The sequence below is a fragment of the Tiliqua scincoides genome, chromosome 4 (genome assembly GCF_035046505.1).
Source record: "Tiliqua scincoides isolate rTilSci1 chromosome 4, rTilSci1.hap2, whole genome shotgun sequence".
Classification (NCBI taxonomy): domain Eukaryota; kingdom Metazoa; phylum Chordata; class Lepidosauria; order Squamata; family Scincidae; genus Tiliqua; species Tiliqua scincoides.
Window position 1 is genome coordinate 115355940 of NC_089824.1, and position 25437 is coordinate 115381376.

Here is a 25437-nt window from a genome sequence, read left to right on the forward strand (position 1 = left end):
TTAGAAAACCAGGGACTATGAAACAATATCCAAAAGTGAATCCAGCATCCCAGTGACAATGGTCTGGATTGGAATGTTTATATCCACAGTACGTTTCCACTTCAAAGTATGTCTTGAGTAGTACCAGTATAGTTGCCAGTGTTGGATGTGACTGAGAAGACCCAAGTTCAAATCCCCATTCAACCATGTCACCAGGTGCATGGGAATCTTTGAACAGTCTTCGTTTAACCCACCGAGCAGGCTGGCAATCAAACTTTTTTAAAAAAAGGTGGGGGGCATGCTCCTTGGAAGAAGGACATGATACCAACTGAAACCATCATCACCATCTTACTTTCCAGAGTAACTGAGAATATCAGTTGTGGTACTACTGTATGTACCCGTTTGATGTGTCCCCTTATGTGCTGGGACTTTGAACAAAATAAACCAAAGCAAGCTTATTCTCCAGCTTTCACAGCTGCAAAACTCACTGGCTGAAATGCAACCACAAACCTGCACAGGTGGTAAGTCAATCTCCACTTTTAATAATGCAACAAGACCCTTTCTTTAAACACAACCATGATGCGATTCCAACAGCAAGTAAAGTAAAACAGCAGTTAACATTTCAGAATTGCACTACTTTAGTTGCCACTACTAAATTTTCCCTATTCCTTGATGTTGTTTTTTTTTGACCAGAAGATCTGTGCCATGGTCCCTTGCCTTATCTATCACCTGGCTAATTTGTTTTTTTTAATTAAAAGTGCTGGCCACAGATTACCTGCACAGTGCATTTCAGAGACAGTTTGCAGATGTTTCCTCTTCAGTTTAAATTCACTGCTAAACAATTCATAACCTGATACTCAAATGACATGGGCAGGCTATTGTGGAAGAGCGGTCTTTCCAAAAAAAAGGAATCCCTTCCCCTGCTTGTTTTACATGGGTATGACTGTTCTGCTGCAATAAAAACAGAAAGCTATCATTCTGTTGTGGTTGCTTTTCCACTTCGTTAGCAGGTCCAATATAGGTTGATCAGAGTGAACGGTATACAAGTCAGACTTAACAGCACCACATCCATAAATGTCATACCAAATTAACCTGCCATTTAATTGGTAAATGAATAATCTTCATACAGGAAATAGATAAAACACCTTATAAATTTAAAAATAGTGAAACTCCCTTTTGGGAGGAGGGGAGGAATGAGGTTCCTACTGCTAGGTAACTCTGCCTTTCTTCACTTAGAAGAAATCAGGCTAATGCTGGATGAATGAGTGAGAGGGGAAAGAGTAGCTCCTTACCCTGCAATCTCCAACCTGCAGAAATGGGAGTGGAGGTTAAGTGGATTGCTAAAACCATGCAGTGGGTTCATGGCTCAGGTGAGATCAGAACTGGAGATTTGTGGATTAGCCATTACAGCTCACCACCTTTTTCTAGAGGGAATTTCAGCATGCAGTTTTTTTTACACCTCCACAAGGCAAACTACACCTGCCAACCCGATGTTTCCTTATTTGCATCTCATTCTCCCTGCTTAGAATGCAAGGTTCTTTGCCCTGGCCTAGCCTATATGATATACAGTATCACTATGTGGACAGGACAGCAAATAAGTAGTTGGGAGAAATCATCCCCTCTCCACCTAGCATCTGGTTAAGTTCAGTCCAGTGTGGATTCAGTGATGCTCTGCTTTCATGGCATTTAAAAGGCTTGAATGAAGAGGTAACTGGAACATGGCTACCAGAAGAAGAGCAGGCTAAAGCTGGGTTCTACCCAGTTCACTTTTACAAGGGACTCACAGCCACACTTGGCTACAGCTAGCACATGTGTGCTCTGAAGTTGTTAGGGAGACAAAGCTTCTGCCCAAGAACTAGCAGCTTCTGCCCACTATGCTCTTAGTACAGAGTCCTGTGGCTGCTGGAGTTTCTTGATGCATGTAAAAGAAACAATGGAGCAGTGTTCTGGATGAATAACGCTGTCAGTGTTGGGGGGGGGAGAGCTGTCTATAAGGAGCCGACTCTCCATTGCTGTTTCTTATTGCTGCATGTAATATACTGGCTATGCCTGGGCATGTCAAAAGAGCCTGAGTGATTGAGAGAGGTTGTCAAACAGTCTGCTGCTGCACTGCATGCTCAGAGCCTACAGCTCTTCTTCTGACTTAAAAATGGACACCCAGAGCAGTTCCTTGTGCAGCACACCTCTGCAAGAACGTAGCTGGATCACTCCTCACTCTCAGGGCAGAGCACACAAAATTATCTGCCTTCAGGTATGGCTAATAAGTAGGTTTGTTCAGGGCATACAGGAGACTTGAGTTATTTAATTATCCAGTTCACAAGCAGTGATGTCAAGCCATGCTGGTGTGCTTTGGCATGCAATTTGGGGTGGGGCACCTATTTATAAACCTCACTCCATGTAATCCATTGTACAGGATTCCTTCTATTATCAATTCATTATGCAATTCTCATTAAGGCACGTATGAAACTCAGTATGAAATTAAAATGAGCAGCTTATGAAAGCAGGGTGGATCAATCTATTATGCCATCTTTTTATAGTAGGTCAACTCTACAATCTGTGTTGGAAACACCTGCAGCCATGAAATATTTTTCTTCCTTAATGGGGGTTGGGAGCACCTTTTGTTTTTGAAAGCAAGTTCAAAAACTTGCTCATATCCAAAATCAGTAGTTCCATGGAATTTAGTTCCAAACAAAGCTTAGCCTATCCTGAAGTGGCAGCCACACCAGAATTATTCACCCTATTAAAGTCCCCTTTGTTACAGTACTACTGACAAGTCAGTCATTCAATGGAGGACATTCAGAGCCAGAGAGACTTGTTAGTTCAACACTTACCCTGTTTGGCACAGAAAGGCAAGTATTAAATACAAGCATGATATAAGGAGGGAATTTTAGGGCGTAATCCTAACTTGCATTGTGCTAGAACCAGGCAGGCCAGTGGGATGACTGCAGGCCAGCCTGGGACAAGGGAAAACATTTTCCCTTACCCTGTGTTGCGCTGCAGAAGCCCCACTGGGTCTACTCCCAGCTGCACCACCTGACAAGGTGGCACAAATTTGAGCAGCTCAGGATCATCCTGGGTCACCTGAGAAGGGGGGTCAGGTCCCCACAACTGCTGGATCCTGGCCCTGCCTGCTGCTCCCTGCCCACGGTCCAGCCTGCTGCCCACATTCCTCCTACCCTGAAATGCCTCCCTCCCACCTAATCTCCACCCTCCCCACAAACACACCACTGACCCCTGCGCTAGCCGAGCTTGGCCAACACAACTCAGTTTCCCTGGGGACCATGTCTGTGCGCTGGCCTATTTCCCTTCAGAGTGATGCAAAAGTGCTTTACAGCACTTTTGTGCCACTCCTGGGCCAGTGCAAGTGATTTAGTTTGTAAGGGATAGAGAGCATTGTAGTATTAACTCTACATAAAAGATGAAGTGCAGAGTTCACTGACAATATTACGTGTAGACTTACATAATTGTTTCACAAACGTTTACACTTAAGAGAATCTATGTGTGCTAAATTAAGAGTACAATTCTCACTAGTGAGCAAATGTAAAGAGGCAAACCACAGATCTTCCTAAGTAAATAGCTAGGCACACTTATACCAAAGTTCCTGACAGACTGTCAACACCTTGTATTTGAGCATTTGTGCACAAAGCAGATTTTCTGCAGGGAGATCAGGAAGGAATGCTAGCTTACAAACTGAAGTCATGATTTTTACCTTCTACCTTCAGAGGTACCCTCTCCCACACTGACTCACCTGGTGATGAATTTCTGTGCACATCAGGAACTTCTAAAGCAGAGGTGTCAAATATAAGGCCCATGGGCCAGATACAGGCCCCCAGAGGCTATTTATATGGCTCTCCCAGCACCACCATCAGCTGTTGAGCAGTGAGATGATGTATTGGCAGAAGCAGCATTGCTGAAAGGGTGGTGCTGGGTGAGGTCAATTATAATTCTGCAGTGCTGTTTCTGCTGAGGTATGGTGAAAGAGACAGGAGGCCTGAGAAGATGAGGAATGGTATGGACAAAGGGGTTGACCAACAGGGTTGAAAAAGGGAAAAGCTGCCATGGTGGTGGAAGAGTCCAACTATCATGTAGGCCACCCTTTCAGCATTGCCACTTCTGCTGAGCACCTCAGCTACTGAGTTGTGAAGTGATGCCTCAGAAGAAGCAGTGCTGTTGAAACGGCAGACCACATGATCTCCCATATTTTCAAGATATGATGAAGATTTGCGTATTTTTCTCTTGTCATTTGCAGCTAATGAGTTCCTCAGCGAGGAAAAAGTGTTTATTTCCAGTCATTATCTGCTTAATGACATCACTTCCAGCCCTCAGCAAGTACCATCAAAGTTATTCAGCCTGCTGTATAGAATGAGTTTGACACTCCTGTTCTTTACATAAGATGTGGAAGTTGTAGTCAGGCCTACTGAATTTTGGCCACCCACATGAACCAAGAGTCCCTAGAATATACCCACTACATCCCTCTAGATGTGCACTGAAGCCACAGTGAGTAAGCACTTGGTCATTTAAGCTTGTCATCCATTACGGATCTTTACCAGAAAAATCTCTACTAACTTTTCAAGGCAACCCAGAACACAATTTGCAAGTGATTACAGTAAAGGGTCAGAATTTATCCAGCAAGGCCCTTGCCTGTTCAAAAAGAACTCCTCACTGGTTCAGACTCACCCATTTTGCTGTATATCATATTAGATCATTCATAAATAACTCTGTTTCTCTAGGGATGTGTGAACTCCATCCACCAGACTCTGCTCTACTATTCTTTATGGCTTTGCCAAGATATGATTCCCTTATTGAAAGAGAATGCAGATCAGAGCTGGAGAAAGGTCAAGGACTCTTAGCCTAGGACTACCCCATGCAAAAGGCCTGAGGGAGAGAATGAAGCAATGAGACATGGCATTGGAAGGAAACTGCAGCTGCCTGGCTCCTTCATATGCCTGTGAACTAGCAGCTTTAATAAGAGATGAAAAGCTGAGGGACCTAAATTGACTGCAGCTGTGCAAGCAGGCTACAACAGCAGGGTGTGGAAAATCAGGGTTTCCATCTTGGAGTAAACAGTGAGGGGGAGGACATCACCAAGATCTAACATCAACAGCTAGAAACCTCTGGGCTAGGTCCTAGATATTTCCACAAAAAGTCAGTTTAACAAAGACAACATTATAATCAGTCTCTTATAAAAAAAAAGAAGAAGTAATAACATGTAACCTGTGAAATGCTTTTGTTCGAGGTACAAATATAACCTCAAGCATACCACATGCCCTCACACCCTTCCTCAGCTCCAGAAGAAGGAGGGTAGACTAGGGTAGGGCTCCTGGTCTATATCTCCAGGGGGAAGAGAAAGAAGGCAGTTATGTGATCAATGGGGGGGGGGGAGGTGTTTGATTCTCAGGGGTGGGCAGGCTGAGTTATAGCTCAGGTCCCACTGCAGTGCGTGAAAGTGTGTTCTAAAACAGTGGTCTTCAACTATTCAAGAGTTGAAAGCTACCTCAAATTGCAACCTGGGATTTGCCTTCAGGAGCCTATCACCTGAGAAAGGTGGACAAGTGAGCCCTGCTTCTCTTTACATAGGGGTGATCGATCTGTGCCATTGTACCCTTTCTTTTTACCCATATTTGTACCCATAATGCCTTCTGTCTTTCAGGATTCTTACAAAAATATATTTTTCAGCAGAAAGTAAAAAGCAACGATCAGACATAAATATCTGTCTGGGTGCAAGAAGCTGAGAAAAGATACATGTTTCCTGCAAGCATTTGCTTAACTTTTTACAACAGAATAATAGGTGTTTAGCAACTCTCTCTTTAAAACATCCTCTTGCAGGTTGTTATAAGCACTTGATACAGCTAGTTCAATAGAGCCTGCAGAGGCTTTCTGACTGCTGGATTGCAAAGAAACAATCACAAAAGAGTTGTGGATGAGGAGAGGGAGTCACACAGAGATAGACACTGGTATGTTTCCTTGAAAGCTCCACCTACCCACATCAAATTTCAGATGGGTCATATAGCATCTAGCTCAGTCACCACTGAAAATACAGAGCTGAAAATACAGGGATGGTGCTTTGCCCTGAATAGGTGGGACAATGGGATGCTGGAGAGAGGGCTGTGTGGTTGGAGAAGGATCCAAGTCTGTGGTCTGCTTTAACTTTGGGGCTGGAATGATTGAATTCTGAGCTATGCCAAATAACAACATGAATGTGCTGTGTACTGGGACCTTTGGCTGATTGCAGCTTAGGTTTGATTATGTCACTTCCGGCCACGACATAACTTCCAGGTTAGTGACATCTTTCTGGTGGGTCCTGACAGACTGCCATTCTAAAAGTGGGTCCTAGTGCTAAGAAGTTTGAGAACCACTGCACTATACTATAAAAGTGACACAATTAGACAAGATTAAAGCTTTCAGTGGGTATCCTATCCCAGGTTATCATAGTGTTGGAATGATGACCTTCCCTATTCTTTTGTGACTGCTGTGCTTTGCACAAACATTAACATTTCAGACACTTTCAAGTCCAAAAGCTCAAGCTTACCTAAACTATGTTTGTGCATCAGATGAGGTGAATCCTCCTTTGATACTCACAAATTATACACATAGGACAGCTTGAGGCCCTTGCCAATCAGAAGGCTTTTTCCTCCCATTCACTGCTTTGAGTTGCTTTTTGTTGAAAAGTTATATATAAATATTAATAGTTAAGATGTTAGATCTAACCAGGTTAGTGCACCAAACATAAGCAGCTGTTTTTTAAAAAAAAGGAACAGACCCCCTATGGATGAGCTTCTCTTTTCAGAAGGCTTGTATAACCAAAGCCAAAAATATTTTGCCAAAACACAAAAAAGCAGAAGACTTTCACTACAGTATGTTTGCCAGCTTCCCACTTTGCAGTGCAGTAAAACTGAAGTTAAAGCTCTGAAAATTGGAGTCCAACTATAGCTGCCTGAGGTAGGCCAGCAGAGTATGATTACAGTTCAGACACACAGTAGGATTTGCTCAAGGTTCACACTAGCCTACCAAAGTCAGATCTGCTTCATTGAATGAAAGCAGAAATAAACACCAACAGTCCGGGGCCAGACCAGAACAACAGGGCATATTGTGGCTGTATTCGGAATGGTCCCTGCTTTCAAGTTGTGCAGAGATTCACATTAGTTTGTGTTAGAACACTTGCAGGCTCACAGCTCTCCCCCCTTCCATGCATTTTTGTTTTAAAGGCCCAGCTGTGCATTGTTCTGAGTGGTTATTTGACATTTCTACACTGGAGCACACAGGAACTTAACCTTGGCAGTTCAATTACACACTCCTGTTTTGGAAGAAAACTGAACTAGTGTGGATTTAGTGCCTGCTTTCTCTGGCCCTTTCTTTCCTTTTAAGGATCCACAGTTAGGTTGACAGCAGTGCTGAATAGCTGGCCTGTGAAGGGGATCCTGTCAGCAATGAAATTTTTTCCCCAGAGTGTACAGGAGCATCTCTGTGCGCATTCTGGTTTAACACTGCCAAGAATCCTGTTTTAACAAGCAGAAGAGAGATTCTGGATTGCTTCTTGAATATAGATCATACCTGCATCAGGATGGAAATGGGACCAGATGTTGGTTTCTTCCATTCTAAACCTTCCCTCTTACTGAGAATCACGGAAAAAACAGTAGTGCCTGAAATCTACACAAGTTGCTTCCTGTTACAGCAGAGTTTAGGCATTTGTTAGTCCTTTTTTCCTTCCTGTAAGTTGATGATTATAAGCAGAAGAACCATGACAGAGAGAGAAAGTATCATGCCACAGGTGTCCATCCACAGAGGAGCACAGTATCACGCTCCCATGACAGGTTTTCTATGATGGGAATTCTTTCTGGTGGACAGAAACAGTCTCTGAGATTTTGTAAAAGAGGGAGCTAGGAAAAGTATCTGAGCTCCAGTCTGTCACAGCACGAAGAACAGGATAAGCACCACCAAGAGGATAACAAAGAGAATGATAATTGCACACCATTGTCGTCGATCTGCAAAGAAATAGTACTGGTTAGTCCTTGGTTGCCCAGAAAGCCACGTTTTTAGTGTAGTGCAGTGTTGGGATCCTAACTAAGGCCAGAAAAGTAAACACCAAGGGAGGACATGGTGCTGAAGGAGGCTTTTCAGAGACAGCTGTAGTTGGAACATTTGAACAGGAGTATTAATATGGCCCCAAACAGATACACTAATACAATGTTCCTTGATGTACTCTGAAAAGTCCCTGCCTGATAAAGCAATGAGACCTTGACTCCTTGTATATGGTGCTAGTCAGTACACAGTTCTCTGTGCTAATTATTTTAAAAATAATTAAAATGGCACAAAATGAATATGAAGAGGTCCATTCCTACTTGCAAAGATTTACATAAGTGCCAATGTCTAATTTTAGCCTCCCTGCAATGACAGCAAATTAACATTTTGCTGCATGTTTTCATCCACTTCCAGACTACTTACCACTGGTCATATGGGACACCTTTGCAAGCTTTTTCATAACATTATCTAGCCGTGACTGAGTGCTGTCCAGTTCATGAGAGAAGTCATCCAGCATACTGGAAGCACAGGAAAAGGAGAGATTAATGTATAATCAGAGAGACTTCCAATATTGTAGAAAATCCCATATTCACTAAGATTCACTAAAAAATTCACAAAGATTCACAGATGCAACAGTCACAAAAACTCATTTCAAACAGCACTTGTAGCCTGTCAAAATCCTAGACATCATAGTTTTTGTGTCTTTTTTTAAATGAAGCTTTCAGTTTACACTCCCAGCCACTTCTTCTGCACAATATAAGCAGCCAAACCTTAAAGAGGAGTCAAGGCTTTACAGTTATGGCCCTGATAATCTGGAATGTTTTCCTGGATAAATTATGCTCTGGTTTCAAGAGTTTTTTAGAGGAAAAAATGTAAGAGGCCTATTTGTATAGTGAAGCTTTTGGATTAGGAAAGGTAGGTCAAAATTTTGTTTTTCTGATCTCCTGATGGCGTTAGTATCTTTTCATTATCATGAACTGCATTTTTATTAGTTGAATTCTGGTGAACTTTGTCTCCTATGGTACTTTGAAATAATCAATCAATATATTGTAAAAGTACATAATAACTGATCTTCTGATTCTTTCAGATCTCTCTGTGCCAACTGTAGGGGAAATGGGGAGACCTACCTGTTCCTCCTGTGCATTCTTTGTTAAAGGGTCAGCATATGGGACTAAGCAAAAACTTAACAAATGCCCTTTTTGTTAAAGTAAGCCCCTTCTCATCTCTGAGCCCTCTATGCTAATGTTCTAATAAAAAGACCAGCAAGAGAATTTCTGTTTTGCTGTATGTAAAGTATGGTGTTCCTATCGAGATGAAACTATTGCTGGTTCAGTACTAGAAATAACACTCCACAATCTGCTAAGGTACTGAAAAATGAAACAGGACTAAATATTACAAAATCTCAGCAAATGCCAAATAAGTTGGAGGACTCTGGCTGAAATAAGGCAGATAATTATTTTTGAATGTGAACGATTTTCAGTTTTCCTTTCTTATCCTCAACAGAGCAAAAACAATTGTTTGAGGTGCTGGCTGAGAACATAAGAGATGGCAGTTAGTTCCATCTAATTCACGAATCTGTTTCTAACAGTGGCTAGCCCTGTGTCTGAGAAAAGTGCACAAATCGTACATGAAGTAACAGGAACTGCTAGAAAGGCTGCCATTAGGTACATACGAATGCAGAAACAGCAATTATTTTTGTGGAGAACTCACACTGCTTGTTCATCCAGCTCCCCTCCAATGCGCTGGGACATGTTCTTAAGTACCCCAATACTGCCAGAGACCAGCTCCAACTGCTCATCCTGCTGTTCGATTATTAACTAGTACCCAGAAAAGAGAAGAGATTTATGCAGATAATCAAGCATCGAACTACAACTGGCTTGGGAGTTCAGAATGCTAATAGCTTCCTATGAGCGAAACCAGAGTCACACTTCAAGGAAAAAGTTTAAGACTTCCATTACCAGAGACTGGGAGACAGAGACACATTTTTCACATGGGTATGTGAACTTTCCTCCTTAGCTATTCTCCCTTCCAAAAAGGTGCTCTTATCTCAAGTAAGTTATACTTGCTTCCCTTGAACTAGAGGAAAACTGAATTCCTTCACTCTGATAAGACTCTCAAAAATATGGCATGACCTGAACTGAGTGTGGAAAACTGGTGCTTGGTGGCAAGATGCATAAGTATAGCACTAGCACAATTAACCATGATATTTTGTATGCAAACACTTTAAGCGTTATAGTTTACACTAATTTTGTGTCACCTGTCTTATGTATACGGAAGGATACCTACATAACACATTATTCCCTTTACTACTCATCTGCTATTCTTTACTATTCCCAAAGACTACTTATGAAGAAACCTACCACTTCCTGATGCTTTCTTCTGCTCAGCCCAGGCCATCCTTCTTCCCTAATTAGGGCTATGCAGATTGTGCATGCTGGGAATCCGACCTATTGTCTTGCAGACCACAAAAGTCCCAGTGCGAAATCTCACCTAGAAATCCCATTAGTGGCTGCTGTCCCCCAGTTAGCCATGGCTGCCCTCCCTCTTTGATCATCCAGTTGCTGGACTGTCACTGCAACCGTCATTTCACCTCATCCAAAAACACGTGCACGTGTTGCTAAGCAGGATCATGCAACACTTGGCCAAATGAAATATTCTACCTGCTGCTGAGCCTGCTGTTCCTCAATGAAGTGTGAGTTCGCTGACTGCATTTCTCGATCCAAGCTTCTATACTTGTCTGCTCCAGAATTCCAATTATGAACTCCACTTTCTCCCAAAAGCACCTGCATATCAAATTTAAGAAGAGATTAACTGGGCAGTTTATGCATATAGAGAATAAATCTCATGACTCACTCTGATCACACCACATTCCCCAAATCAGGTTTTAAAGGAGAAAGATGCCAAGTGACATTCCCTTCCTCTCCAATATCTAATAGGCTGTGTTTATTTCATTGACTGATTCTCAAGCATAATTGGTATAGAAGCAGACTCTTCTGATATATAAAAACAAGCAGGATGCTGGCAATGGGAAAATCTGCACCAGCTTTAAATTAGGTGATTCAAATTCCTGAAGTACAGCAAATCCATCCAAAGCTCAAATCACAAACATGTCCGTGATAAGGACATGATAAGGACTACTGGAGACTAAAATAGGCTACTGTAGACCTGGAACTTGATAAACTCAAAACAGTTTCACACACAGAAGCAAATATCAATTAAAGCTAGGATTCAAATCATACAGTCTCCCTCCTCCCACCTTCAAAATGACACATGGAGAAGAGACTACCATCTTTTGGAATGTTGAGGAGGGGGCACTGATCCACCAGCATTCTCAGCAATCAGTTCAGAAGCAGTTTTGGAGGCTAACTGGCTTACCATCACCACCTCATCCCCATTTTGGGAAAGGAGAAAGTAGGTTCGTTTCAGCTACTGCCTCAGACAACCTTCTTTCCTTGGGCCTGCTGAATTTGCCTCAACAGGGAAGACTAGCCTGAGCATAATAAGAGCTTCTCTTTCCCACATAGTTAACACAATGTATGAACCCAACACACAAATGCAAGTAAAAGAATACAGTAAGACGTTCAACTGCGGTAGTGCTCAAACTGGTGGGTTGTGACCCAGCAGCCTGAAAACCACTGCCCCTTTCCCTTTAGGAGGCAGAAAGTAATGACACAATCCCCAGAAGCACGCCACTGCAGGGGTAGGGTTTTTTTTCAAACACTCATCTGCTGCCAGGGTCTGGGGGGTGCGGGGAGCTGCGATCTGCAGGGCTCCCCGCAGCTTGTAAAATGTAAAAAAAACTGATCACAACCCACTTCTGGTTTAGCAATTTCAACCAGAAAATGAGTTGCAATTTTTTATATATATTCTACAATGCAGAGGGCTCTGTGGAGCTCCTTGCACCCCCCCCCAGACCCCAGCAGCAGGTAAGTTAAGTTTTTAAAAAGCCCCCCTGCTCCTGCAACCCTGGGGATTGTGTCGCTGTGTTTTTCCCCACCCCCGCACAAACTTACTTTGAGAGTTTTACTCCCAAGAAGTTTGAGAATACCTGTCCTACTGGTTTCTGCAGACTTGTTATGGGATGCTATTGCAGCTTCCTCATCTGAATCAAGAGGACTTCCTTTTAGAAGCTTGACTACTGCACAGTATTTAGATGCTAAAAAGAGTAAATATAAATACCTCAGCTGCAATAATTACATTCTGCAGTCAAGTAGGAAGGCAATCTAGCAGTTGTACTGACCTGCCTGTTTTTCCTTTCAGTCAGTGCTTGAACAGAAGTATTTGACATTTGATCCTTCATATCCTATTTCAAGAGAAAACATTTAAAAAATAAAGCATATTCTTAAGTTAGCAATCAATCAATCAATCAAACCTTTATTAGGCATAAACTTAAGTTAGCATAATTGACAAGCATGCCGATTTTCAGACAAAGCTGCTCTTTTTACTGCACTATTCTGCAGCCCTTGCACAATACCAAGTAGCCCAACTTCATTTTAAAAAAATGAACAGCATTTCATTTCAAATGAACAGAACAGTTACGTATTTTTATCAGAAAGAATATGTTTCCAAGTAGACATATATTCCAGTATACAAAAGTTTTATTTAGATAGCATTACCAAAGTAATTAGTGAAGCTTTCTAAATTTGAGAGAAAGTAACATTTGAGCATTATTGCTAGAACTAAGTGTAATAATGACTTATAAAGAAATTGATGGTATTTTGATCCCATACAGCATAAGTTGGTCACTACATTTATGTTGCTGATTGTAATGCAAAGTCTGTGTTACAGACTTTTCTACATATAGTCGGATCTCAGTATCCACAAGGAATCCATTCTCCATAATGAAATCTGCAGATCAGTGCTCCCTGTACTTGATGGACACTACCAGAAGGGTCTTCCGGTTGCATCCAGAAGGCCTTTCGCAGTGTGAGGAGGCCTTCCATGGCCTCATGAACGTGACTGGAAGACTGTTCCAACAGGGAGGCCCTCCTGGCCCATGTTAGGTCAAATCCATGGATCCCAAACCCATGGATAAAGAGGACTGACCTGTATCTTTTGAATGTGCCCCATCACACAAGAAGAATGTCGTGACTGCCAGACTGTTACCCAGAGATTCCCAGGGTACAAAAATCACCTTCATATTTGCAACTAAATAATAAGATGAAGCAGCAGCAGCTTCATCTATCAGATGTCTTCCCCATCCCATACTGTAGTGAACAAAACATCAGGCATGCTGTTCAGTGGGGAGGGGAAGAGAAGACCTGCAGAATTTGATGTTGCCTTGCCTGCCAATTCAGTGGCAAATGTAAATGGACAAGGAAGATCTGAGTTGCATCCTGCAACCCGAGTTGATGTTCTACTTTTTCAAATTGGCAATATCTCTTAGGGGAGCTAAAGCGAAAAGAAAAGCTAAAAGCCACAACCACTTTACTCTAGCACAGTGGTTCTCACACATTTAGCAAGGACCCACCTTTTAGAATGAGAATCTGTCAGGACCCACTGGAAGTGATCTCATGACCAGAAGTGACATCATCAAGCAGGAAAATGTTTAACAATCCTAGGCTACAATCCTACCCATACGCACCCAGGAGTAAGTCCCATTGACTATCATTGTTAAAAGCATATACATAGTAGCTTGTTAAAAGTACAGGTCTAACATTCCCCAAATGATGCTACCATGGTATGTAACTGCAAGTCTAATATATTAAAAATAAAATATTGAAATGAATGGGGACTGACCTGAAATTGGCTCGCGACCCACCTAGCAGGTCCTGACCCACACTTTGAGAAACACTGCTCTAGCGTAAGATATTCAATGGAAATGATCTAGGGCAGCAGTTCTCAAAATTTTCAGTCTCCAGAACCCTTTACACTCCTAAATAGTCTCTGGGAGCCCTGCCAGGTCATGTAAGGAGTTTGGGGGAGCCTCAGAGTGCTAGTGCATTCACAGAATGGCCACTTACGGAGCCCCTGAAGGGGTCTCAGGGAGCTCCAGTACTCCTAGGAGCACACTTGAGAAAAGCTACTCTAGGGTATACAGGCTACAGCCTTACTCACTGTGTTTCTTACTGCAGGGCTATTAAATGCAATGTGTTTTAATGATTAAACAGCAAAGCAAATGCCTCCCCCTTCTTCCTAACTCATCAAACACTACTGCTCAACTAACACTTAATACATTCATTTTGATTCGTAAAGGCCACAACTCAGGGAGCTCAATTAGATTCCTGACACCCTGAGAGATTTTGGCTTTATTTAAAAAAAAAAAAGACTACACAAGTGTACATGGAAGGCCCGCAATCTGCTTTTAGAACTTGCTGAGTTCTGCCCTGCACTGCAGAAGAAAGTTAGAGGTTGCTGTTGCAAAAATAAAGAAAGAAGTTGTGGTTGGTGCATAAACCAACTGTGCAGTTGTCTGGATTATAGCTTATTTGTGCTTGAATAAACTGTATTAAGTATGGTTCCGCATATCTTTAAAGTAAAGAAACGTGAACAAAATAGCCAAGACATCCCCCATCTCAAACCAGTTTTATGAAAATAAGAAGCATACCACAAACTATTCATGTCTAACTTGTTTATAAAAATACACTGGGGGCCTGTATCCCCGGATCCTATATCTGTGGTTTCATTTATCCGTGGATTGGGTCCACGGGGCCCCCCTGTGCACCCCCTCCAGAGGGTCTTCTGAGCCCTGCAGAGACCATGCATGTCTGCCCATGACCTCTGCCGGGCCCAGAATGATGAACACAGCAAAAAGTCACTTCCATTTTTTTCTTAACAGGAAGTAATGTTTTTAATGCCTTATAATGCATTTTTAAAGTTGTTAATGCCTTATAAAGCATTAAAATGTCACTTCCAGTTAAAAAAAACTAGAAATGACTTTTTTTGCTGTATTCATCATTCTGAGCTCAGCAGAGGTCACGGGCAGACAAGCACAGTGTCGGCCAGACCTTCCGGAGGCGAGAGGAGCAGAGGTCTTCTTGCCTTCAGAGCGTGGGGGGATGCATTCCCTCATATCTGCAGTTTCACTTAATCGCAGGGGGTTCTGGAATGGAATTCCTGTGGATATGGGGGCACACCTGTATTGCATTTCACACTGTTCTACTTTTTTGTTGTTCAACTATAGCAGATTCAGAACTACTTTCAAGTTTTCTACATATCTCATGATAAACTAGAAGTTTTTTTTTCCCCTTCCAAGTAGTGGTCATGATTTCCTTATTCTGCATTGTAATTTCAAAGGCCTTACCCTGACCACCTGCCGTGTGCTTGTAATGAAAGCTTTTCTTACACCCAGTTCTGTTGCATCAAGGTTGAATTTCCGGGGATTTGCTTCAACAATGCGTTGACAATAGCCCATTAAGAAAATAAATTTCTGATATGTAGCTTCTCCTTGTATATAAACATTATTAATGGGACTGTAATGAAACAAGGTTTTTTTATACATACAAGGAACAATCAGAAGTAATACATTCGACAGACTAGTTTTAAAAAGTACATTGAAAGACACAAGGTTTTGTGCTGCTTTAATTCAAATGTATAGTTTTAACAGTTCAGAGAACTTAACTAGGCTGAATGCATAGTTGCAGCAATTAAAGGGCTCTTTCTCAGGTAAGCTTTCTTCTTTGGAACTACAGTACATGGGAACAAGACAAAGCAGAACAAAATATGGGTGCACCTTTTAAATTTATAGAATATCCCTCCATGCAAGACATTTTAATCAAAACTTTCTTAATACTACTTCCAATGTGACAAGCTTATACCAAGACAATATTTATTGACAGAGGTGTTTGTTTTGGATTAGTAAGACAGGTTTACATCCTAAGTCTTACTGAATATGATGGGCTTACTTCTGACTAAGGTCAATAGCACCATTTTCAAACACCTCTATTTATTGAATTGTGAAGGGTCAAAACCGTATGGCCTCTTGGGTAAATACTATGTGAGTTCAAGTATCTACTGATTTGAAAAATCAAAGGATATTAATAGTTTCATCTAAGTCTTCAAGATCCCATTCAATGCTCCTGAGGTTGTTCCTCAGCTCATTAGTAGTCCAGTCAATTTCTTCTCTTGTAGCTGCGCATGGATCTTGCAGGAGCTCTGTCCATCTTTGGAACAGCCCCTGGGCAGTATTCACTGCTTTCTGAACCTCCCTGAAAGTGAAGGAAACAAATTAATGATAATCACTGATACAAGACCACATCAACACAAAGGATGCCAATACTGAACTTGTGAGTATTTTGTATTTACCCTATATCAGGGGTCTCCAAACCCTGGCCCAGGGGCCTCTAATCCGGCCTGCGGCCAGCCTCTTGTCCCCTGAAAGCCCCTGGCCCACTTTGCCAAACATGACTGGAACTATGCTCTGGTTGCATCTGGAAGGTGTTCTCAGGGCCAGAGGTTGAATGAATGAGCCCATTCATTCATTTATTCACACATCTAAGTTCCATCTCTAATTTATTTATATAAATTTTATATTTAAATTTTTTCCCAGCCCTCAAAACTGTGCCAGACATTTGATACAGCCCTCTGGCCAAAAAGTTTGGAGACCCCTGCCCTATATAAACTAACAGCCACTCTACTTGACTGCTATTAGTCTGGAAGTGACACACCCAGAAAGTTTCTGAGGGAGGGGCACTTCCTAGGCGAGCAGAAGCATATACATTTGTAAATTAAAAGAATTCTTAAAAAGCCAAACTGCTCTGTGAGCTTTCAGGACCCTGCAGAATGCTGAAGGCATACAGATAAGACTATAACTCAACTCACACTGTGCAGAGAGGGGAAACTCCTAAGTAGAAGGAGCTTACAGTCTCCATAAAAAAAGGTTAGGGTTCAACCTGAAAGCATGGAGGAAGAGTAGAGTTAGGGGATATCTACTGAGATGTTTAAGAACAAAACACAAAGATTTCTCTCATCTTTGCGTATCCTCCTCTTTCCAGAACTTACAGCTCCCCAATACATAGCAATTAGCTGCTCAGATCTGAGGTTAGCAACAAGTTTCAAACCTGATGCTTTAGCATATCAGGGCAAGAGCTCAAGAGTGAAAACAAGGTGTCTCTCTCTTCCCTATGTGTCAGGCCTGAACATGCTACAAGTATCTTGGTGTGGTCGGTCTGTGGAACTCCTTGCCACAGGATGTGGTGCTGGCGTCTAGCCTAGATGCCTTTAAAAGGGGATTGGACAAGTTTCTGGAGGAAAAATCCATTACGGGGTACAAGCCATGATGTGTATGCGCAACCTCCTGATTTTAGAAATAGGTTATGTCAGAATGCCAGATGCAAGGGAGGGCACCAGGATGAGGTCTCTTGTTATCTGGTGTGCTCCCTGGGGCATTTGGTGGGCCGCTGTGAGATACAGGAAGCTGGACTAGATGGGCCTATGGCCTGATCCAGTGGGGCTGTTCTTATCTTGCTCCAGGCTGAGTGGAGCACTCCTCCAAGGGGGCTGGGGATACAACATTTGGTTTCAGTTTCTACTTCTAATACAGTATTCTTACATATCAGAACTCCGCTACAAACCAAGTGAAGTTTGAACTTGAAAATACTGATAATACTGATACAAAAATCTGTTTGTACTCTCAACCAGACCAATTCTATTCATATGGCAGATAGATCTGTTGATGGCTATAATACTTCACAGTGCACACAAAGTGCTGTTAATGCTGTTGGGCCTTCATGCATACAGCTGTATGTTTGATGGCCCAGTATGCACAATTCTTCACCTGTGGGACTACCTGTGTGTCCTATTACTGTCAATGGGCAGTTAGAAGAGTATGCCCTCCCATGCCTGTACTATAAAAATGTGATAGCTTCCTTATGAGCTTTTGGAAAAAAATCCACGCTAAAAATGCACTGATAAAGGGGATGTAGAAAGACTACCCTTACAGTCTGGTTACAGAAGGTGCAGCCTAGATCTTCTATTTCAGAGAACAGTTCAATTACAACCCAGATCTAACCTCGTATGACTTGTACTGGAACATCCTTAGTCATGCTACATAAAAATCTAGTTTGGTGCACTTATCCTTCAAGCATTCTATTCCATTTTTGCTTTTAATAAAATTTCTTCTAAAAGAAGTTTCCTTACTAATGAACTTAGCCTTGTCCTTTCCTTCCTTCCTTCCCTCTATCATGCATGTGTGCACATCTGGATCTTCCTCTATTTTCATTTACATTAACAAGCATTTACCCATTTATCAAAGACTATTCAGTTGGGATCCCCTGGGGGCAGGGGATAAGAATAGGCCCTTAGTTTGGCTGTACTTGTCCTAAGAGGCAACTAAACAGGTAGATGGGACCCGTTAGCCTGGGAAGGCAGCTCATCTGAGAGAAGGAAAACTCTGATCCCAAACCTCCACTGCCTTGTGGCTACATGCATTTACGGAAAAGATTTCAGGTGTCAACCTTGAGGCAAAATCCGGAGCTGGAGTCCCTGAGGCAGTTCATGGTTGAACACAGTCAAGTTCTGGCAACTCCTGCAACGCCACTGGAACCAACCGTATTGGCCTCTGCCTTTCCATTGGACCATTTCAGCGACATGGAGAGGGGGGATTTGCTGCATGGGAAACAGTCTATCCTCCATATCTACTTTACCCAGGCTTCGCGCACTGGAGAGGACATTGTTGTAGAACCACCATTCAGAGCGCGATACCATAGTCTTCCGAGACTGAAGGATGCCAACATTCAGTTGGGACAAACTTAATTTTGTCCCCATCCTCTGATATTTTACAGTGATCTGCAAAGGATACACAATCCTATGTCATAATTTCTTTTGCAGAGTTTGCTCTTTAACATCTATATATCCATCTGACAGCTTGATCTAAAAATGGAAAAAGGAGCAGCACCAAGCTATTTGCATATGATTTACAAAACTTTTTTAGTCTGACTCTTTGTAGGAAAGGCATAATCTAAAATAAATTTCAAAACAAACACTTCTATTGACCATCTCCAAGGTTCAGTATTTCATCTCTATCAAGTCAGTTTTCCAGGAATAGACTACACCACACTCTTGTAGAATTAAAAATCTGGGTTCCAGTGAGTTCATGGAGCAGTTAAACATTTTTATTATCTTTACTGAGTGTCAGCGGTAGGGAACAGAAAGGTGACTGGTTGGAGTAACCACAGTCCTATGCCTGAACTACACTTCAGCCTTAATCCCCACAAGCTCCCATTCAAAGCCAGCAAACTGTTCATAAAATTGTGTATGTGTGTGTGTTCATGTAGAGGGGTGAAGAAGGGGTAAGAGCTGATGTAGCACAAGTGGTTATGACTGAGGTGCAAGTCAGGAATACCCCAATTCAAATCTTCACTTCATTCTTTCTTTATTAAAAAAATTCATTTATTTATAATAAGGGAAAAAAGAAACGAAAAACATAGTAAAAAGAAAAAACAGACATTAAAGATACACAAAATATAAAGAACATCTCTAATAACGTGGTATAGGCAAAATTGAATGTTTTCTGTAATCTAATTGCTAATCTAATGTTAACTGTAATCTAATTACTTACAGCTTTATATCTTAATAACCTAGATTTCCACGCATATATACTGCATTATATCTCCAACAGCCCCTCTTATTTTCTCAATATAAGTATTCCATTTCAGATTAATGTTCTCTATTCCAAAATCTTCACTTCTCAAAAATGAGAGGATAAGTAAAAAGGAAGCCACCTTGGATGTCCTCTGGGGAGAAGGGCAAGGTACAAATCAAAAAAATAAATAAAAATGGAAGGTCAAGCATCTCCAGAGTGCACAATTTTAAACCACAACACAAGCTCAGCTTGAATGTATGTCACTAAATAGGAAATGCACCACCCAGATCCAGGAGGCACCAGGAGGCAACAAGATGAATCAAAGAAGCTATAAAAGGCAAAAAAAGCTTCCTTCAGAAACTGGAAGTCTTGCCAGAAAAGGAACACAAAGTCCGGCAACAGACATGTAAGTTAACAATAAGGATGTGAAAAAAAAAATGAAGAGCACATACCTAATATCAGCAAGACGTGTACATGATAAAGATGTTCAAAAAACAAATATACAAATTTGAAAAATAGTGACAGTATTTAATTCTCAAAAAGAAATTAATATGAAGCAGCAGTAAAAGGGCTTCTGAGCATGAATAGAATGTCTGTTTTTGACCACTATGCTACTGCACCTCAACGCTCCTGCACTAAAGAGTTAAGGATCCAGTGCTTCATTCTAAGTTAAATGGTAGGGCTTGCAGGCCATTCAAGCTGAAAGGAAGCACTGCTTCCTTAATTCTGTGGGAGGACAAGATGCAGTAGCACAATTAAACATTCTGTACATGGCCAAGGGTCCTGTTATTACTACTTCCCTTCACATATTATGACACTGACAGATTTATTGTCCATGAATTTTTCCAGTAGGTTTAAAAAATACAAGGGGGCCTCACATCTGTGGACCCGCATACCTGTGGATAGGGTCTGCCCCCCCCCGCACGCCCCCTGTCCTTGCCTCTGGAGGGTCCTCTGAGCCCAGCAAAGGCATGGACGTCTGTCTGCAGCCTCTGACAGGCTCAGACCAAATCCAACAGTGAAAAAAGTCACTTCCGGTTTCTCCATGAAAGCAAAAGTGATGTTTTTAATGCTTATAAGGCATCCAGAGGCCTGGGGAAGCCCTATCCACAATTTCACTTAACCACAGGAGGTTCCGGAATGGAACCTCTATAGATACGGGGGCATGCCTGTACATACTAATAAAGTGTCTAGCCTTACCATCACACTTGTTGGTCACAGTGAATTTCATTATGTAGGCCAGCCATTTTCAACCACTGTGCTGTGGCCACAGGTTTACCACAGGAATTTGGGGGAAGGTCATTTATTAGTAGAGCCAATGGGAGATGTGAGCCCCACTGGTAGCATGGTGTGCCTTGTCAATTGTCAACCACCTGGTGGTGTGCCTTGACCATTTTTGTGCCTTATCAGAGGGCCGCAAGATGAAAAAGGTTCAAAATCACTGATGTAGATTATGTAACACATGTAAAAACTACTGAATGAGAATTACGTATCACTTTCATTTGGAGAGTCCCATGTTCTAAAGCAGGGTCACATCCAGCCCTCCACAAGACTTTATCTGGCCCACGAAACGTATTTCTGTAAATATTTTCATTGCTAAATATTTCTGCTAACATGTAACATTTTTACTCATTCTACACAATTTCTCAGTTTAAGCACAGTGTTACTTCTTCGTAATTGCCACATTTCTCTTTGGTTCCGAATCATATCATCTGCATCATATCCGAATCATATCATCTGTCCAAAAAAAGATCCAAGTAAAACTTTTTCATTCATTCATTCATTCAAATTTCATTCATCCATTTATACAACTGAATTTTTTTTTGGCCTGTGGAAATGTGAAAAATTTACGACATGGCCCTTGTGCTGCAAAGTTTGGAGACCCCTGTTCTAAAGAAGCCAGTTCTCACAGGTTGAGCCGCTTCTGTCCAGCCGTGCATACATGCAACCAAGTACCCATGAGAGCTGAGCAGAAACAGGTTTCGAGGTCTTACCGAGATGGTCAACCTGCCTGTGGGCAGACTGCAGGTGGTGCTCTCAAGACTGAATGCTCTTGCATACAGAAAGCTAGCAGAGGAGGGAGAAGCGTTCTAGCCAAGCTTGTTGCCATGCTAGTTTTCTTTGTGCAGGGCAGGGGCTTCCTTTCTACACGCCTACTTCCTGCAGTGGCAGCCAGGGGCCAGAGCTCCATGGGTTAGCCATGAAATTTCAGGGACCCGGGAAGGTACAGCGGGTGGGGCGGCAGGTGAGGCAGAGCCTCCCTACCGTAGTGCTCCGAAAGGCCTCACAAGGCGGCGGCGCTGCTCTTCGAAGGACTCCGGCAGGGAGGCTCTGCCTCCCCCGCCTCCCCCAAGGGACAGCACCGGCGTGAACGCCCCGGGGCCACTGAGACTCCACGCACGCGGGTGCGGAGTCTGCAGACTCTCGGGGCCGCCCCTCCCCGAGCCCTGCTCAGCGGAAACAGGCCCGGCCCACTCCTGCAAGCACGGCGCGGGGGACCGGGAAGCGAGCTCTGCGCCGCAGCCCCAAGGGCTACCTCCGGCCTCCCCTCGAAGCACAACCCGGGCAGCGGGGCCGCACCGCCGCAGCTCCCCCCCTCCGCGGCACCCACCCTTTCACGACGAAGAAGGGGTCCTCCATGGACGCCGCCCGCCTCCTCTCGAGGCCTCCCCCTGGCAGGCTGACGAGGCCCCACCGGCTTCCCTTCAGCGCCCGCCGCGACGCTCCGACCCTCGCATCTGCTCCGCCCCCCCGCGACAGGCGCCCTTCCCACGTGACAGGGGGCAGGCAACAAGCCTCCCTATTGGAGGGACAGAGGCACCCTTGTGTCACGTGAGAGGGGAGCCCTGGCAAGCCCGCCCCTTTTTGAAAAGGTGGGAGGCTGCGGCTGTTCCCACCGTACCCCTTCAGCCAAGTCAGTTTGACTGTGGTGGGCGGGGGCAGGTGAGGCAGAGCCTCCCCGCTGGAAAAGCGCTGCTGCCCCGTGAGGCACCACAACCCACGCGCTCTGCCCGCGTTCCGTCCCTGCTCTGTGTGGTGCTGGGGTGCCTCACGGGGCAGCAGCGCTTTTCCAGCGGGGAGGCTCTGCCTCACCTGCCTCCCCACGTCCCTGATCCACTGCCAGTGTCCCCGAGGCTCATCCATCCAGGCTGATGTTCCATGCACAGTACATGCACAGACATCACCCAGTGCGTGAGCGGCAACAGGGGCCCGCTTTCCTCGGACAGCGATCTCCACATATCCCCCTACCTCTGACTGCCACGTAGCCTGTATTCAAGGCTTCAAACCAGGGACATGCAGTGGATGGCGGCGGCAGGTGAGGCAGAGCCTCCCCACTGGCATCCTTCGAAACGCGCCACCATCACCAGGGGAGGTGTGCAAGCAGTCGCAACCCATGTACTATGCAGCGACAGCAGCATTTTTTAGGGAGGCTCTGCCACTGCACATCCCTGTGGTATATCACTGAGCCCTGGATCCTGTGGCACAGGCAGTGTGCAGAGGGCCTCGCTGGCTGTAGGTTCACTAGAAGCTGGAGCAAGAGAAACAACGCAGACTGGGCGGGACCTGGATCATAAAATGTGTTTTAGGGCACAATTCTCACCCCTTATGTTGGCAGTTTCCAGCACTGACATAGGGGCAATGCAGCTCTGAGGTAAGGGAACAAACATTTCCTTACTTTGAGGAGGCCTCCGTCAGTGCCACCCAACTGCAGGATGCAGCACATGTCCCATTGGCACGGCTATGCCAGTTCTGGAAAGCACTGACATAAAGGGTTAGGATTGCACCCTTAAGTACCCAACAAGTTATAGTCTTTTCAGGTGACTTCTGTGCAATCAAAGGCAGTCCACTGTTAACAGTTATGTATTAAAAGCAACACAAAGAGGCAACAATCTGCATATGTTTAGAGGTACTTTAATCTTCATTTAAGTTTTGCTTTTTTGCATACTCTTTGAAATTTTGTAAAATTTTCAAATAAAACTTTAAATTTTTTTAAAATTATATAAATATAATATTAATTATTATAGTAGCAGGACTACTGCAAGTTTTCTTTCTCCAGACTTTTTCATTCTTCTACTTTCCCCCATTGTATAATTTTATATATACTGAATTTTAATAAGGTTTTTTTGTACAGTATTTTGTTGATATGAAGGACCAAGGACTAGTTCACAATGCTTATATATACTAGTGATGCTTACATTGCATGTATGCATTAACCTCTTTGTCCCACTAAGGGCATCAAAACCTGAAATTAGTTCCATTATTTGTATAGGTGTTGCAGGCTACACTGTGGCTCCCAAAGGACTTCCTAAGGCTTTTTGAATTTACAGTGGACAACCCTAAAGAAAGTGAGGAATAAATACTATTATTTAGAGTAGCATTCTCCAAACTGGAGACCACTGTGTACCAGGAAAGAAATCCCTGGTGCAACTGGCAGTTACCATTAGGAGTGCCAATGCTGGGAGTGCTGGGGAGCCTTCCTTTCCTACTGCCAATCTTCCCCCAAACTGCACCCCAACTGTCCAAGTTTGCCCAGAAATCTAGGTGCAGTGGCTGTTGGGGCAACAGAACCTGGAAGTGGCAGGCCAGAGAGCAGTTCAGGGGAGATCAGCCGTGGGGAAAGAGTCAGTGTCATTCTAATGGGAGGGAAAAGGCAGGGCACCAGATCCAGCCCATGGGCTGGAGTCTGGAGAGCCCTGATTTAGAGTGATAGTTGAATGCCTATTCTTCACCTGTGCAATTATACATTACATTGCTCTAATCGGACCTACCAATGGTTCGATTCTTACAAGAATTCTTTCATTTTCCTGATTATACTGGCTGCAGCATATACAGATCTAAACATAGTATGTGACTCCCAATGGAGATATTAGATTGCAGCCCATGTGATTTGCTCTCAACTCAAATCCCTTCTCATCCATACATCCACAGACTAAGGCTGGTCACTGTCTCAGTTCCTCATTTGTCCAGCAGAAATAAAGTGATCATCACAGGTGCTATAAGAGTGAGAACTCTGTGGCGCAAATCTCACCTCAGGCATAAATTAGACTTTTCAATCTTCTGTTCCCAAGTATCACTGCCACCAGAGACAGCTGTTATGCGCAGGGGTTCAGTGACTTGCCCCACAATTGCCCTGCAGTGAGACCTGCTTAGTTGCTCCCTCCTGAACTCTCCTGCACTTGGCACCCTTCTCCTTGCTGTGCCTGCGTGCCTTATTTGAAGGGTCAGGCCCCTGCACAGTCACACCTTGCTACCAGTCCATCATTTCCCCAACTACCTCCACTTCTGACAGGGTCAAGCCAGGTACAGCAGTCCCTTAAGCTATTTCTGCGCAGTGTTTTGTATATATGCAAGAGAGATAAAATGTGTACACGTATGGGCTGGGCAGAAATGGTTTAAAGTCACTATGGCAGCAGGCCAAGTTCCATTTGTAATACTATGAAGTACCACTAGTTGAGAAGCACTGCACTGAGTAGCCTCTTAGGCTAGCTGCAGGTTTTTTGGACATGGGCTCCAGGGCCTTCTAAAAAAATGTCCAACAGGCAGAATGACTGTTAAATCAGCATGTCGGGCTATGCCTGAAGAAAGGGGAAGGGGGAGAGAAAAGGAAAACACAGACACTTAGGTTAAAACATAAAAGGTAGGTACCATCATGTTGGGGGCTGAGGCTTAGAGATGTCTGAAAAAGTTGAGGGCTACTGGGTGATACCATGGGCAGTGGCATAGCTAGCAAGGGGCAGGGGGGCAGTCCACCCTAAGTGCTAGCCTTGGGGCAGGGGATGATACCACAAGTGATCAAAATTGCTAAAATCGTGGTTTTTAGGAATAATGCCATCATGTCATACACCACTCAATGTGGAATTTACAATTAAAAAAACAGAAGTGTAATATCTCCATTCTATCAAAAGTTATGGCCAAAA

At 43.4% G+C, this 25437-nt stretch overlaps 1 protein-coding gene across 1 annotated transcript; it reads right to left on the reverse strand.

Annotated features, from left to right (window-relative positions):
- Positions 1–500: 500 nt before the first annotated feature.
- STX6 (syntaxin 6) lies at positions 501–22242 on the reverse strand. Its single transcript, XM_066624896.1, has 8 exons — positions 22131–22242; positions 15976–16145; positions 15242–15336; positions 12239–12301; positions 10659–10781; positions 9709–9815; positions 8422–8516; positions 501–7961 (listed from the first exon to the last, which is right to left on the reverse strand). Exons 1-8 carry the CDS (start codon positions 22157–22159, stop codon positions 7885–7887), a joined length of 759 nt encoding a protein of 252 aa, XP_066480993.1. The 5' UTR covers positions 22160–22242; the 3' UTR covers positions 501–7884.
- Between the last annotated feature and the right edge of the window lie 3195 nt (positions 22243–25437).